At 34.0% G+C, this 18227-nt stretch overlaps 1 protein-coding gene across 1 annotated transcript in view; it reads right to left on the minus strand.

Moving 5' to 3' along the window:
• Positions 1 to 9067: 9067 nt before the first annotated feature.
• SRFBP1 (serum response factor binding protein 1) overlaps positions 9068 to 18227 on the minus strand; it is a 106098-nt gene continuing 96938 nt past the window's right edge. Inside the window, exons 5-8 of the mRNA XM_074281520.1 lie at positions 17435 to 17516; positions 15978 to 16680; positions 13377 to 13414; positions 9068 to 11193 (exon numbers count right to left, since the gene is read on the minus strand). Of these exons, the coding sequence (XP_074137621.1) occupies positions 11006 to 11193; positions 13377 to 13414; positions 15978 to 16680; positions 17435 to 17516 (1011 nt within the window). The 3' untranslated portion in view covers positions 9068 to 11005. The remainder of the gene's footprint in view (positions 11194 to 13376; positions 13415 to 15977; positions 16681 to 17434; positions 17517 to 18227) is intronic.

Consider the following 18227-nt stretch of genomic DNA (forward strand, 5'->3'; position numbering starts at 1 on the left):
TTGTTCTGCTGTACAAAAAGAATTGGACTTTGAAATACTGTACAATTGGCCTGTGAAGGAAATCACAAATGCAGGCAGACAAAAATAGAGGGATTGGGAATTCTATGTAGTGGCTCATAGTCATATCCCAGAGTTCTTTCACCGGATATAGCTGGTTCAGTTCATTACTACTCTATTGGAACTGATTTGGTTCATGTCATTGTTGAAGAGCGCCACATCCATCAGAATTCATCATCGTATAATATTGTTGTTGAAGTATACAATGATCCAAAAAAAAAAAAAAAGTATACAATGATCTCCTGGTCCTCCAAGCATATCCTAATAGAATATCGTTCAATCGATAATTAGCCTTAAATGTTCGGTTGCCCAACCTCAGTGCATTAACTTAAGAGTTTCAGCCCTTTACAATATCCATGGTCATAAAGGCTCTCAGCGTCCTAGGCAACATCCCAAGATTAAAAACTACAGGTGTTGCTAAATTATACCTATTATCCATATGACCTTGGATAATTCAATTAACCTAGAAAGTTCAGAGAGGGGAGAAGTCAATTTTTTTCATCTGTAAAATAAGAGGATTGGACTAGAGGACTTCAGGAGTTTTGTTCAGCTTTACTATTCCATTAATATTACTTTTTCCTTTTCTTTTCTCTTATTACCTCCACTGCACTAAAAGGGTAAAGTGGCCAGAAAGGAATAGTTAGGGAGGAAAATAACTACAATTGTTAATGTGTGCCTTTGACAATTTTTTTTTTTTTTTTTTTTTTTTTTGCGTCAAGCAGAACATTTGAAATATACATATTTATAGGATTGGTACATATTTTGTATTCTATATGGAAATAAGAAGAAACAGAATTGACTAATGATATCACAGGCATAAGAAACTCCCTTTATTAATATAGGACAGTGTTGAGGTTCAAAGGAGACTGCAAAAGATTGGGGTTGTAGAAGGATATTGTGAAGTGTTTTAAAAGAATGAAGACTTGAACCCATCTCCAAGTCAAGGGACAAAGTTTATTATCATTGTAATGCCAATTTAAACAGGCTAAGCTCCAAAAGAATTTAGCAAAGAGCTAGGAGCAAGAAAATAAATTTACAGGAAAAGAGAGAGATCTGTTTCAAGTCACTGATATGCTAATTTTGTAGTTTAGAGGTATAACTGAGGAGCGGTCTGCTATGCATTTCAATATTGAATTTTATGGTTTAGAGGTGGGGTTGAATAGTAGTTTGGCAAGCACCTCGCCATTTATCCCAGAAACCCTGTTATCACTGACCAGCAGATTGTTATCTGGCAGTCAGCAATATTTGTAGGACTATACTATAGTATTCCCAAGGCCAGGAGACTTTAAGGTCATTTAAAGACAAAACAGACTGTTAAAATAATAGTGCTCCCAAGATCAGGGGGCCTCAAGATTACTGCTATATTTCTCCTAGAAGCTGTACTTCATAATTCCCCTTTCAAGCAATTTGAAACCCAAATTCACTTAGGACCACGGGAGATGCTTTGTCTGGAGCTACTTCAGGCTGAGAAGGGGCATAGAGCTCTCCTTGCCTAGTGGGGTCCAGACTGAGGAGGGAAGACACGGATGGTGGCAGCAGCATTCAGGGGGTGCTGAGGGTCAGAATCAGTTAGCAGGTGACATTCCGATTGATCAAGGAGTTGTAAGTTCATGGCTTAGAGACTGTAAAAACAATTCTCACACATAGATTTTTAAAATGCAGGGGGCCAAATATGAGCAAAAAGAAGAATAAACAAAATTGAATTTAGTATAGAGATTACTAGGCACATAACCAGAAACTTCAACCAGAGGAAGATGGGAGAGGGTGTGGAGGGGAGAAAAGAGATAAAGTTATCATGAATGTCTCACATACAGACGGCTTTTCCTAAGATATATACCTAAGAACATTTTCCCCAAATCCCTGCTTTTGTCTACTCAAAGGAGTAGGGGCAATAGTGGAACAGTGGCATTAAACACAAAGGAGTGCTCAGGTGGCCTAGGGTGCAAGTATTCTGTTTAAAAGGTGTTAACTATTGGGTAAAGAGGATGACAGGCAGAATGGAGATAATTAATCTTGAGTGCCTCAGCCACAGCTTGGGTTATTTGAGAAGTGAAGGCTTGGCTACTGTTACTCTGTAAAGAGCTGGCAGGCCAAAACAAAGTATGATTTTTAGCAAAAAGTCTTGACCTTTTTTAGTCTTGCAAGAGAAAGCTTTTACCCAATTAGTAAAGGTTTGAACAAAAACCCAAAGTGGTTTGAAGCCCATGCAAGGGGCATGTGTGTAAAATCTTCTAATCCTCCCCTGGGCATGTATCCCTTCTCTGAATGTCCTTGCAGGGAGGATGGGGGGAAGGGATTAACAGCTCATTTAGGATTTTTCACAATAGATTGGGAGGATCTTTCCCCAATTCTAAAGCTTTGATGAGAGCAGGTTTGGGAGATGGGGAAGGAAAGGGATAATGACTTAGTCTCCAACAGGCTATTGAAAGTCGCCACAGAATAATCTTTCTTTTCCATTTTCAAAAGAACTAGACCTATCAATAAACCATTTACCATCTGGGTTGGGAGAAATATGTCCCTCAAGTCAGTCAGACTGGAATAAACAGAAATTGAATCTTCCTCCATATTGGGAATGATGTCCCCAACTGAGCCCTGTCAGCATGCAGGGTGGCAGACTTGAGAGTGTGGGGCACCTGGAGAGTCAAATGGAGGAGGGAGATGTCTAATAGGAGAGCCTCCCACTAGCAATCCACTGATGACCTTTGACTTAAAAAAAAAAATGCTCTGGACCTGGTGGAAAGGTTAGCCTAGGGAGAGCTTGGAGGCTTCTTCACTCAGAAGGACTGTGGTGGCCACCGCTCTAAGGCAGAAGGGTCTCCCCAAAGACACCAAATTTCTTAGAGAAGTCTACATAATCTAGCCATGCCCAGGAAAGCATATAGTTGTTTCTTTGAGGGAGATTCAGGAAGTTATAAGATTTCTGCTTCTTCTCTACTATGAACTAAGGGAGAGGGGAGTTAATTCATGGTAGACTGATGGACAATATGGGCCTTAGATATAGAAACTTTATAGCCCCCAGGAGGCTAGAAAGTTAAAGTTGTTTTATGGCTGCAGTCAGAGAAAACTCTTGGGTCAGGCTGCAGATCAAGATATTATCTACATACTTGTATTGGGCTTATGGCTTCTACTGTCCACTTGTTCTAATTATAGAAATTTGCTATAAAAAGAAAAAGGGCAAGATTATAATAGTGTTGACAACCACTCATGCAGTAACAATTCCACCTCTTAGCCATACTTGGGAATAATCAAGTGGGAAAGAAAGAAACATAACTGGGAAACTGAGTCAGAAGGATCCTATCTTTTTTTTTTATTTTTTTTTATTATATATATATATATATTTTATAATATTATCCCTTGTATTCATTTTTCCAAATTACCCCCCCTCCCTCTATTCCCTCCCCCCGACGACAGGCAATACCATACATTTTACATGTGTTACAATATAGTCTAAGTACAATACATGTGTGTGAATATCATTTTCTTGTTGCACAATAAACATTAGAATCCGAAGGTACATGCAACCTGGGCAGACAGATATTAGTGCTAACAATTTTCATTCCCCTCCCAGTGTTTCTTCTCTGGGTGTATCTACCTCTGTCCATCATTGATCAACTGGAAGTGAGTTGGATCTTCTTTATGTTGAAGATTTCCACTTCCATCAGAATACATCCTCATACAGTATTGTTGTTGAAGTATACAGTGATCTTCTGGTTCTGCTCATTTCACTCAGCATCAGTTGATTTAAGTCTCTCCAGGCCTCTCTGTATTCTTCCTGCTGGTCATTTCTTACCGAGCAATAATATTCCATAACTTTCATATACCACAATTTACCCAACCATTCTCCAACTGATGGACATCTATTCATCTTCCAGTTTCTAGCTACAACAAAAAGAGCTGCCACAAACATTTTGGCACATATATGTCTCTTTCCGCTCTTTAGTATTTCTTTGGGATATAATCCCAGTAGTAGCGCTGCTGGGTCAAAGGGTATGCACAGTTTGATAACTTTTTGGGCATAATTCCAGATTGCTCTCCAGAATGGCTGGATTCTTTCACAACTCCACCAGCAATGGATTAGTGTCCCAATTTCCCCACATCCCCTCCAACATTTGTCATTATTTGTTCCTGTCATCTTAGCCAATCTGACAGGTGTGTAGTGGTATCTCAGAGTGGTCTTAATTTGCATTTCTCTGATCAGTAGTGATTTGGAACACTCTTTCATGTGAGTGGATATAGTTTCAATTTCTTCCTCTGAGAATTGTCTGTTCATATCCTTTGACCATTTATCAATTGGAGAATGGTTCGGTTTCTTATAAATTATGGTCAGTTCTCTATATATTTTGGAAATGAGACCTTTGTCAGAAACCTTTGTTTTTAAAAATATTTTCCCAATTTGTTACTTCCCTTCTAATCTTGTTTGCATTAGTATTATTTGTACAGAAACTTTTTAGTTTGATGTAATCAAAATCTTCTATTTTGTGATCAATAATGATCTCTAGTTCTCCTCTGGTCATAAATTCAGAAGGATCCTATCTTGAACAGAGGCTAAGGTTGTCCTCCCAGCTCTTTCCCAAATAAGAGATACACCTGTGACAGTTCAGGAAGGCATCTCTCCAAGTAACTTACGGCATTTCTCTTAAATAGTGGGTTATTGACTTAACAATCATACCCAAATTCAAAACTCAAAAGAATATCAATTACAGTCCCAAGAGATTTTATCTCTAATAGTAAATTCTATTAATCACAGTTTAAAGCTAGATAAACAGTTTATTGGGACTCAGACACATAGAAGATTTTGTTTAACATGTTTTTCTTTTCTTCTTTTGGAGTTTAAATTCATCCTGGTGCAAAGGCCAATCATTAAACAAGCTTATAGATTCTTAGTAAACATATTTCTTGTTAAGGAACTATACATCCTAAATAGGCTCATTTCTCAGGAATGATTACCTTGTTTACCCTAATTATTTCAAGAAAACCGACAAACTTAAAAATTAAGGGGAGTTGACAGAGACACCAGGGAAGGGGTTGAGTTTCCTACTGCTCATCTCAACTAATTGACTTTCAAGGGGCTATGCTTGTTTGATACTTCTCTCTACTTTGTGAAGGGGGAAAAAGGTGCTGCATAGCCTCATATTTGAAGATAAACTGATAAGGCTTTCCACCTTAACCCTCTTATTCTACAGTAATAATCAATTTTAGATTTAATATGATGACTAACTCCAAACAACTTTAGAATTAAAAAAAAATTATGTTGTCAACACTATTATAATCTTGTCTTCACCTTTTCTTCTTATAGCAAATTTATATAATCCGAGCAAGTGGACAGGAGAAGCCATAATTAGAATTTAGAAATTTTAGAATTTTCCTAATTTCCAAATAGTCTTAGCTTTCCTCTTAATTTTCTAGCAAAGATGGAAATATCTAATTCCCTAAATTACATTTATAAAACAGGGTTAGGAAGGCTAAATAAACTTGCCACCTTCTTTTAGTTGTTCGGTTTATTCTCTCCCCCAGCTTTAGAAATTCTCAGAGAGTGCTTCAGCTTTCTCTCCTACTCCCTTAAGTAAGTTTCCCTTCTGTTACAGAGAGAAAATAAGACAATTCATAAAATTAAAATACAACAGAATCTATGGCAAAAATGAATAGGCGTCTCATATAATTTACAGCCAAGTTTCCAATTTTAATATACACACTACTTTAAAAACTATTGACTTAACTTTAGTTTATGAGGTTCTCTAAATTTTAATTTAATGATCCAGGCAAACTGAACTGCCATTTGGTTATTTTCCAATTCACACAAATCATTTCTCTTTTGTGATCCAGGAAAGGGTTAAGTGCTAGTTTTTACTTACAAAAGACTCAGAAGTGTGACACTCGATAACTCAAAGTTTGCTGCAGGAGTTTTGAAAGTAATAGAGAACTGCTTTTCTGTTTTCCTAAAATTCCCAAACTTTTAAATCTTCTGTCAACACTATCAGTGTAAATAGATTACAATTTACATATCCCTTTAATGGGCTTTGATCAGAGCTCCTTTAAAACTGCTTTTACTATCATATCTCAAATAACAAATTTAACTGTAGTATATTCTCTTTCTCTCCCTCTCCTTTGTCCATGTATACCTACTGCAATAGGTAAAGAGGGAGGGAGGAAGAAAGAGAAAGAGATTCTTTTTTCTATGCACTATCCTCCTAGTCCTGGGGAGTCCAGGCATGGTAACTTTAGTTCAATTTGCTTCCAAATTACTTTAAACACATTTCATTTCATTTTTCTCAACATTGGAATTGTAGGTTGACCACATCTAAAAACCCATATAAAACAAGTATCCAATAATTAATATTCATATAGCATGTTTTATTATGCAAAGCACTTTTGCAATCATGTGATCTTCACAAGAATCATTATTTCTCTTTACAAATCAGTAAACTGGGCAAGAATAAAAAAATTTGCCATAAATTACATAGCTAATACATGTCTTCAACTGAAAGACAGAATAGTGGACTTACCAAATGCAGAGCCTGACTTTCTTACCTCACACTGCTATGATGGGGCTACCAGGGGCACCCATCTTATTTCCAGGCAGATGCTGGAAAGAACCTGCTGAAAGCTAAGGTAAATGATGCCAAAATCTCCCTTTGAACGTAGTTTCAGGTGACAGGGCTCAGGGAATGCTGACTCTCCATTCCCACTCCACACCCAAGCTGGGTTGGGGAGGTGTTTGTGTAAGGTTGTGTGGGGTCCCCACAGCTGTTGCTGCTTCCCCCATTTCTTACAAGTGGGGCAGAATTTGAGTTTCCCTTCAGTTCTTCAATATTCTTTTTTCTTGATCTGATCTGAAATGAGAGGGGCTAAACAGAGGAATTTGGGTTATATCGATTTTGTTAGTAATCCCCACAACTGTGATAGTCAGGATTCCAGGTTGTGAAACATGCTGAATGATCAAGATTGTGGAGGATCCCTTAATATCCTCTGGGCTGCTTACCCAATGGAGCATAAGAGGATTCTGGACAAGCCCAGTCAAGGAAGAGTTAGCAAAAAGTTGCTATTTATCTAGTTTGTTTTTTTCTTTTTTTCCTTCCTTCTTTCAGAATGGAGTAAATTCCTGGAATTATCCCCGATGTCTCAGGAATTTTTCTGGAAATCTTCAAACAACTAATTGCCAAATTCCTTAATCACTGCTCTCAAAAGCCTTGAAAATCTACTAATATTTTAGCTGTTCTATAATTTTAATTAGCTAACTATTTCTGTAGCTTCCAATTTGGCCAGAACTGGGGTCCACAAGAAAAAGTCAGTTTTTTTCCTTTTTTAAAATGGGAGTTAAGGATGTAAAATATTTCCCAGTGTTTTTACTACAGCATAGGAATTTTTTTTTCTTGCTGGTTGCATTTTACATCTTTCAAAGTAACAAAATCTAGCTCACAGAACAATCATGACATAGGCATTCTGCACAGACACAGAGACAAAACATGAAAAGTAAGAACTGTCCCATCTTTGCCATAAGCCATGAAATTTTTCCAAAAGCCAGGCTATAACACATCACCTTTCCTCCTCCAACATCTCAGGAAGAGTGAAAAGGTGGCAAAGGTTAGTTTGTCAAGAATTGCAAGAATTTTGAAACTTGGGCATCCCCAGTCAAGGAAAACTTGCTGTGAGTAGAGCTCAAGATGACCCAGACAAGCCTTCTTCCAGTTGCTTAAAGCGTCTCAGCTAGAGGATTGAAGGAGAAAAGAATGGGGGCTTACCTTGACAAGGAGGGAGTGAAGTCAGGGTAAGCCAGATTCTCCCCATACAGACCACCAAATGTTGAGGTTCAAAGGAGACCCCAAAAAGCTGGGGTTGAAGATGTCATGTGATGTCATGAGATATCTCAAAGTAATTTGCAGGTTTGAACCTATCTCCAAGTCTAGGGGCAAAGTTTATTATAATTATAACACCAATTGAAGCGAGCTAAGTTCCAAAAGAATTTAGCAAAGAACTAGGAGCAAGAAGTTAAATTGATAAGGAAAACATAGAGAGATCCAATTCTTCATGTCACTGATAGGCTAATTTTATAGCTTAGAGATAGAACTGAGGAGTAGTCTGGTATGTACCTCACCATTTGTCTCAGAAACCCTGTACCACAAAGCAACACATTGCTATCTGGCAATTAGCAATGTTTGTAGGACTATACCACAATATTCCTAGGGCACTGACAAATTATTAGAACAATAGCACTCCTAAGTGTTAGGAGGCTTTAAGATTACTGCTATATTTCCCCTAGAAGCTGAAATTCATCAACAGGACTTTCTCAATTGACAGTCTTAGAGTTATACAGACAGGAAAAGGAGTAGAACTTAAGTGAATTATCTGTGGAAACAAAGGCTTATGTGTCAGATATAGGTTTTTCTGACTCCAAGGCTAAAAACTCTCTAAGCACTATATCTCTTCTGTAAATATTTTTAAAAATTAATATATTTAATATCACATTCAATGAATAGACTATATAAAATATATGTCTTATGTAAATATATTCACATAACCATAGGTTTAAAGGAAATTGACTTTCTTAATGCCTCTCAATATATTTATTAAAAACAACTCAAAAGCATGTGAAATTAATTTAATAAATATTTCAAAAATCCTACTACAATTTAAAGGAAGAATTAATAGGGTATTTTGTTAAAGACAGCTATTTTTTGCATATCACACTGGAACACATGTCATAGTTCAACTGTGATTCAATGTTTTGAACTGCTAGAAAACTGTCTATATTTGACAAACATGAACATGTAAAGGAATACTTTTAAAGAACACAAACTCAAGTCATTAAAAATACAAATAAAAAAGTATTGGAGAATAGCCTTTCCAACACAAAACACAAAAGATACTTCCAATTCATGGAACTAATGACTGTTACTACATTATTGCTCTTTATTTGTTAAAATTGGAAAAAAACAATTATTTGGGGGAGGAGTATTACTGGGTTTGTAAAAATAACAAACAGCTCTTTTCCATGCACAAAATTTTGGCTATCTTTGCTGAAAAACAACAAAACAAAACTTTATTTTGTAATGAATATACAGAAGGATGGCTTTTTCTCAAAACAACTTTTGTTAGAGGAGAAACACATGTTCCAAAACTAAAGAGGATTACCATGTACGGTTATGGGGTACTTAGGCATTGCACAATACTTTGATAATATGGTCCTAAACATGTTCTGAATTTTTCAGAACTTTTACAAATACCCTCCTGTAGACCCACTAAAAGGGAAAGGTTCATTATTTTATTCAGTGTGCTGGAAAAATCAAATCCGTCCTATCTCTGTACAACTTCGCTGCTAGACATTTCTAATTGTGAATGATTCTTGCAAATGTAAGAAATGACTGTAAATAATTGTCTACCAGATTTGTGTATTCATGATATTAAATTCAGGCACATTAACTAAAGAAAAGGAATAGTAATGCTATAGACCAAAACAAATGGCTGTGGTAATTTTAGGCTTAAGTGAATAGAATTCTTTGTTAAACAATACCATACTTTAGAGAACAGTAGATATCCACAAATCCCACGCATTCCAAACTCCAAATAGTTCCTTTTAGTCCAAATACTTAAAACTTGTCCATTTAAATAGTGACCTTTTAGAGAGAGGAAGGGAAAAGAGAGGTGAAAGAGTGAACATTTGGGAATGGTGATAAAAGGGAAGAAGGAACAGGATAAGTTTTTTAAAGCTAGGAAATTCTTAGCATTTTTTTTTTTTCCCTTCCATCAATGTCTTTTTTAACCTCATGCTCTGGTATCTCAATGTAACAAATCCTCAAATGTAGCTTATTAGAACTTCCATTTTCTGGAACCTTCCTTTAGATCCTATGTTCTTAGTTGTTTAAGTCCATAATGGAAGGTAGAAATAACTTTTCAGAGCTTATGAATTTTCTGCTAACCAGATGGCTTTTCCTGCCATTAGTGCAGTGTAAACTCTTAGTACATATGGAATTGATCATGCTTGCTATTTAGTTGACCAAAAACCTAATTTCTCCCAGCTGAGAAAAGAAAAAAAATGTCTTAAGGCTTTTTTGGGGAGGTGGGGGTTCCCTATTAAATAATGAAACTTGTAGCATGTTCAGTAGTAGTATCTTTCTTCATGAACACATCTCAGTAATTTGTCCTTACTCAACTTGAAAGTGAAAGCAATTATCCATTTTGACCTGTTCTGAAATTTACCTCCAATAATATATTGTTTCTCAGGGTTTATTTATTTATTTATTTTTCTAAAAAGATATGGCCTAATAGTTATATGCAATGAATTTCTAAATTAAAAAAAAAAAAATAAAAAAAAAGGAAGTATCTGGTAATCCTGAACACCACAAGAGTTCAACCCTGACTACCATAGAAAACAAAGAAAATAAAAATGTGGATTACATTTTTAACTTTCTCAAAGTATAGCATGTTAATATTACTTACATTACTTTGATATTTTTAATTTTAATAATAGGAATAACCTTTAAAAATTGTTTTATGGCTTTTCTCTTAAGAAGTGAGTTTATTTTTCAAATTCTTATATTGTTTTTTAATATATTCCCCATACTTGCTTTTAAGAGACAGATGAAACACTGTCCATAATAAATAAAACCAGCATAATCTGGGATCAAAAGTACAATGCAAAAGTATTTTAAAATATGAAACAGCAAAATGTTATGTGATGAAAACTTTTCAAGAACATGATATCTGATTTTCTTACAGGCCTTATTATAGTAATTATTATCTTAAAATGTAATTCAATTAGTAGATGTACACCATATACACACAAACTCAATTTACAAAACTAGTGGAATTAAAATAAAATAGAAAAAAAAAAAACACCTCTTGCTTCCTAAAAATTATCAAAAGAAAAAGAGACAAAAAATAAAAAGTGAAAAATAGATCAAATAGGGAAATCTTCTTAACTAATGTAAAAATTCACCAAAAGGAATCATTACTAGTCATCATCAAATGTAATTTTTTTCCCTTGAAATACTGTAATTTTAGACATCTGTTCTTTTCGTTTCCGGCTTGCTTCCCAAGAAGGATGAAGGGGCTGCTGCAATTGCTGCTTTTTATTTTCAGGCCTAATAAATATACTCCTGTCAAGGTGATTCTTGGTCTGAGGTTCATTTTGTTGAAAAGCTAGGTTAGGGAAGAGAGAGGAAAAGTAAAAAAAAAAAAAAAAAAAAGTCAGGTAAATTCAACACATTGACTAATGATAATTCAAAGGAAGGCATATGTGTATGGAGGCATACAATACAGTACATACATATCTAACACAAGATGTATACACACTTCATACATGAATGGCTTTATATATACTACCTGAATATGGTAAATATACCCGTGCATGTAATACATAAATATGTATCTATGCATACTACACACACACACACACACACACACACACACACACACACACACACACACACACATAGTCTGTGCTTTCAAAGTGGCTGCAATTTAGTAAAGAAAGGCATATACAGAAATAACAAGAACAGTTCCAACCTCCCCGCCATTCTCCTTCTTTTCAAAGCTAGAGCCAACCCCATTCTGCTTCTTTTCAAAGCCAGAGCCAGACATTCAGGGAAAAGTGTGTATAATGGTCACCTCGACACTTCCTTTTCTCTCACATCTCAATCCTTTGCATTCTGTCTTCCTACCATATCATTCAACTAAATTTTTTTTCTATCCAAAGTTAGCAATGAACTCTTAAACTTATGAACTTATTAAAGCCTGTGGCTGCTTCTCATTCTGTATCCTTCTTGACTCTCTGCCATATCTGACCTTGGGATGGTACTCACTTTTTCAGTTTTCTTGATTCTACTCTTTCTTGGTTCTCCTACATCTGATGCCTCCTTTCATATAAACTTAACCATGTTTAGCTCTCTAACTGTAGACATACCCCAAAGCTTTTAGGTTGCTTCCTCCCCTACTTCTACATCAGAGTGTGCTGGAGCCAATTAGAAACTAGCAAATGTTAAAATTCAGAACTTAATCTATTGGTTTGATTGTCTAGAAAGTGAAGAAGAAACATTAGTAATAAAAATTTTAAACTTAAAAAATGTGGGGTTTTTTTGAGAGTCAGTTATCAAACATTTACTAGCACATGATACTCCAATCCTCTTTGTGACTTCACTGGTTACTATGGATTCAATTATCATTCTAGCAAATCAATACATGCAATCTTAGTCTCTCTCTTGTAGTCTGGTTCTCTATCAACAACTATCTTGTCTATATTTGTGATTAGATGTGCTAAAGACATCTTAAAACTCTGCAAAACAGAGCTCATTATCATTATTCACAAAACCATCCCTCTTTTGGTGATTGATCATTTCTGATGAGACACTATCAGTCTTTCAGTCACCAGCTGTATTATCCCAAAATCATTCCTGATTCTTTCCTCTCTTACCTCTCATATCTAATCAAATTTGCCAACTCTTTTACATTCTACCTCCATAATATTTCTGCTATCTGTCATTTTTTTTTTACCTTCTCAGATGGATTAGATTCTAGTTAAGATCCTCATCACCTCTTACCTGTATTATTACAATGGTTTCCTAACTGAACTCCCTGCTCAAATCTTTCCTCTTTCCAATCCACCATCAATTTCAAAGTAATTTTTCTAAAGTAGTGTAGTAAAGGCTAAGAAAGGATTAAAGAGAGATGGAGAAAAAGATTGCTTTTATGGAAGGATCAGGATAGGAGGTACACCTCAACTTTGAAGGAAAAGGATTTCGATAGAGGATTGGAAAAATTCTTATTGGAATAGATGATGACCTTTGAAAGTGCATGGACTAATTAAGCAAATTAAAGAGAGCATGGAATTGCTTATCTTTCAGATTTATGGGCAGGGGGAAGAATTTTTAAAAAAGAAAATTGAATGAAATGTAAAATAGACAATTATGATCATATAAAACTGAAAAAGTTATGTACAAATAACACCAATACAATCAAAATTAAAAGAAAAGCAGAAAACTGGGGAAAGAATTTCACAGACATTTCTGATAAAAGCCTCATTTTTTGAGAATGAGTCAAATTTATAAAAAATAAAAGTAATTTTCCAGTAGTCAAAGTATATAAAAAGGAATTTTTCAGACACAGAAATCAAAGCTAGCTATAGTCATGAAAAAAAAGGCTCTAAATCACTATTGATTAGAAAAACATAAAACAACTTTAACCAGCTCAAACCTCTCAGATTGGCTAATATGACAAAAAAAGAAAATAATAAAGTGAAACAAACAAAAAAAAACCCTCCATTTTGCCTTTAGAGCCACTGAGACTTTTTTTGTCATTTTTCTTTGATGCAGACAATGTATACATACCTGGAATTCTATTTTTAGGAAGCTGTTCTCTGGCATTTCTAAAAGGAAAAAAACAAAACAAAACAAAAACATATAGTGTTATTTTTAAAAGAAAAAAACGAGGTAAAATTTTTAAAAGATATAAGTAATAAAAATGATCATAAAATACTGAATGTAAGGCTATGTTCTGTCTTTAAAAACTCTTCAAAGTTAAACATGCAGAGTGAAGTAGATGCCAAGGAATTTTAAGACTTTCAGATGATGTTTGTTCAACGAAAAGACTTTGATTGTTATGGAAAGATTTGGGGGGGAAAAAAAATCAGCTTTGTTTTTCCTTTCTAGTATTAAATTATATTTTGTTTTTCATATATTCTTTAAAAACTGAAACAGCTTTCCCATATCTTAAAACATTTAGTATTGGAGTAGGCATATAGAGCCTGGAAGCCAGGTAGGACAAGTAACATTATCCTTATTTTTGCATATATAGGTAATGAATCTATAAGGTTAAGGGATTTGCCTGGGATCATACAAACTGCAAATGTGTCAGAGCCAGGAGACAATCTAAGTCTCCATTCCTAGATCAGCAGTTTTTGCATGGTATAGCACAACTGGCAACATGAAATTCATTTTTCCATACACGTATATATAGCATTTAGTTTTATAGCATTCAAAACATATGCTATTACTATACGACAGCTGTAATACTGATATATAATAATTGAAATATTTGTATTTGGTTCTATATTAGTAATAGGTTTTAGCTAAAATACTATGTCTATCACTGTTTTCCATAAGAAAATACCAATAACTAAGAAAAGCAACAATACTGCAAATATATAGCATTTCATCTACAATATAGGTTACTATTTTGTGTGTGTGTGTGTGTGTGTGTGTGTGTGTGTGTGTGTGTTTGCGCACACGCACTTTAATATGATAGTCTGGGATACTTTAAAAAAAAAAAAGTAAAATTATAGTTCATAGTAGTTTTATTTTATTTTTTTAAAAGGGGAACATATGTTTTGAGTTCCAATTTGGAATAACATGCCAGCACTGTATTTCCCTTTACAGTCACAGACAGTATCTTGGCAAAAAGCAAAGTTCCCTGCCAAAGCAGGAAGTTGTTAGGGTGGTTGTTCATATGTAAAGGACATTCCTAAGTTAGTGTTCATATTTTGGGGAATTTGATAGAATATAGGAGGGAGACAGCATGATTGGTCACAACACCAACAAACGATTATAAGTCATATGCTATTTTCAGTTAAGAAAATAATTTTGAAGTTATGTCTTTGGAATTCTGTCTTCCTACTTGTTTCAAAAGTGAGACAATTTTACGAGATAAATGGAAGGCAAAAATATTTTACATAATGGATTATAGATTTGAAGCTGAAAGAAACGTTAGAAGACCAGCAAACATATAACCCTGACATATTAGAAAAAATGAAAAAATTAAAACATTTGAGGCTATTTGAGTTGTCCAACAGGGTTACATAGCTAATAAGTATCAGAACTGAGTTTGAAGCTGAGTTTTCCTGGTCCAAGGTATAGTGAATACCCTACCTCTTCCCCCTTTTACTAGAAAAACCCAAGAGAGAGTCATAAGCAATGTGTCATACCATACACTTTTCCATTTTAGGAATCTCCCATTCAGAGAAGACTCTTGAATTTTGAACTAAGAGAACAAAACCCCCGAGGAAAACAGCTCCAACAAAGCTCATATGCAGGGAAGAATGGCATTATCTCTTGACTCTTGAGAGGTACATGTGACTGCACAGAAAAATCAATGATGTAACAAATGCTATTTGTTTTTCCCAGAGGTCACTTAATGTGGTAAGGGCAAACCTTACTCACTAACTCAACAGTTTCTAATCTTTGAATTATTTTTAAAGATCTCTATTTTCACTGATGTATAAGACCTGCTGTCTGTCATCATACTGTAGTAGCTTTTCTAAAAGCAGTTGCCAGAGCATGTGTTTTGATGACCTAGAACCCCAGGTTACCTTCATTCCATGATGAGGCATTAAAAAAAAAAAAAAAAAAAAAAAAGACTATAGACAAAGTATCACCAAAACATAGTAAAATCACTTTCTATGATAAATATGGTTCCATGCAGGGTAATGTCAATGCCACAATGAGGCAAAGACATAGACCTTTCCATCAGGCCCTTTTTCATAACATACTTATATTAACTGATGTTCATGTGAAGACCAAGGTTTACAAAAAATATTTAAGTTCTGCTCATGATATGCTCTTGGCAAAGTAAACATTTAACACATTTTACAAGAGTTTTTATTATAAGCAGAATTTGAAAGTTTGGGCATTTAAAGGGCTAGAGTTTAGTAATCTGAAAAATTCATTCATATGATTTTGAATAAAAGTGACACTAGTGAAGACATATCTGCATACATTATTGTAATATAAATAGTTCATTAAAAATGATTGGCAAACATCAGAGAAAAATTCTACAAAGGGGATGTGCAAGTACATTTGTTACAAGGTACCTAAAACAAAACTTCCATGACTTTTTGCATCCATACAACTTGCTAAAACTATTTATTTGTGCAGCTGTCTAAATAAAACAAAGAGAATTTTCATTGTTATTTCATTATAGAAAAATGACTTTACCTTCTTATTCTTCTGTTTTCAGATAAAGAAGAAAAAAATGTTGATTCTAGCCTCCTGGCTTTTGAGGTTGGCTTCACTTTCTCCATACTCTCCAATCTCTCAAGTTTTTCTTTTTCAGGTGACACTTTTTTGGAAGGTTTTTGTTCCTTAACTGAAGAATAGCAACTATTTTCCTTCTTTCTGGTCCTCTTAACTTTCCCAATGAAGAAATCATCATCACTCTCACTATCTTCAGACAGTGAAGACTGTTTGTAAAACCTTTCTTCTGTGCTATCATCAAAATATTCCTTCTCTCCTTCACTCTGTTCTTCCTTATCACTATCATCATTAGTGATGATGGTAGAAATTTTAGTTCTATTTATCTTGTTGGTGATAGCAAGATTGTTTTCTTCTGTTTTTTGAGTTTGAAAAGCAATCACAGAAGGCTCTTGAGAAGGTTTTAATGGCACCTTTGAAGGAATTTCTGTTTTTTGTTTGTCTTCCATCTTATTCGTTTTTTTTTCAAATGTATTTGGCTTCTTTGACAATGTCTTAACATTTTCTTCCTTTTTTACTGTATTTTCTTGGTGTTTGAATTTATTCACATTGTCAGAAGAGTTTACCTTTATCTCTGTCTCTTCATTGTAATTTTCTTCTGAAGAATCCTTCAATGATTCAACTTCAGTAACAGTCTGTCTTGCATCTTTAAATGCTTTGACAGCAGCTACAGAAAAATAGAACAAATAATTTAAAATACATATATTATAAAACTTTAAAGGTCAAGTACTTTTTATAGTACATTACATTACTTGCAAACACAAGTGCTTTTTACATTACTTAGGACAGGGCATTATATTAAGACATATAATATAGGAGAGAAATGAGGCAGAAAGTAAGATTTTTGAATTTTGAAAACACTTTTATACACAGAATACTGATCGTAAGAAAATCTTTAAATTTTACAGGAAAAAAGTCTACGATTCTGTTTAAATAGATGCAAGTGAAGGGTTCAAATTTGATTTAGAGTTTAAATTTTAAAAAAATATATAGCATTTAAGTCTTTATAACTGAATAATAGAAAAAATATCAATTCCTCAACCATTAAAGTCAGTGGGAGATACCATATTTTTTCAATTTTTTAATTTTGAAAAACACAACATTTTACAAACTCCACATATGACTGACACATATAAAATGATATAATTATGATAATCAAAAGCAATAATACATTATTCACACTCATATTAAACAAAAACAATGCTGATCAATGAACATAACTATCAATTACTATTTTATTAGTAAAATAATTATAGACTTTAGTTATTACAATTATTTGGAAAAACTTAATTTGAAATAAATCATAAAATTCATGTCTGGTTTAGAATAAATCATAAAATTTATTAAAGGGGAAATATGTCCAAATAGAACATTATTATATACATGCATGCATATGAACTGTGAAATAATATAATTCATACCTTTTAGCGCATCTATTTTTTTCTTCAATAATGGATGTGTAGCTAGTCTAGCAACTGCTCTTTCAGTTGCCGTAGAATCTGGCTGTATATTTTAAAAAAATGCACTGTTAACCATAGGGTGATGATTGTATGAGGATCAAAATAAACTAATAAAACCAAAATAAAATCTACTAAAGTTCTATAATAGTGAGTTTAAAGCTCATTAAACACATCACACAACCTTGGTCTATGTTCTTCCCATTAGTCAAGCCATCTTTCATGTGTGCCAACATCTTAACTGGGAGTGAGATGGGATTTTGCCAGAGAAAAATCACTTTAAACATTACATTTTCCCAAAATAATCCAGATGAGATTTTACCTAATTCTGGGGTTATCATTCACATAAAATAGTCATGATGAGAATACTAACCTAAGAGATGATCATTCATTCTTTCATTTATTCATTCAAATATTTACTTATTTATAGCAATGGACAAATATGAAATAGGCAAAAGTAGAACATTTCCTTCAATCTCAAGTGACTCTTTTCTTTTCCAGTAAGAATAATGAAAAATGGAATAAAAAATATTAAGAACCACAGTTTTAAGGCTATTAATTTAACTGCTGCTTTAATAAGAGGACAATTTCTGTTCAACCAATGAACTGATTTATTTATTGAGAAACTAAATCATATTCATTGATAGTATATACAGAAATTAGTTCAAAAGAAATCCATATAATCTAAAATAAATATTAAATATAGACCCTAAAAATAATCTAAAATAAACAATTGCCAGATGTCTACTACACTTAA

This window comes from Sminthopsis crassicaudata, chromosome 1, assembly GCF_048593235.1.
Source record: "Sminthopsis crassicaudata isolate SCR6 chromosome 1, ASM4859323v1, whole genome shotgun sequence".
Lineage (NCBI taxonomy): Eukaryota > Metazoa > Chordata > Mammalia > Dasyuromorphia > Dasyuridae > Sminthopsis > Sminthopsis crassicaudata.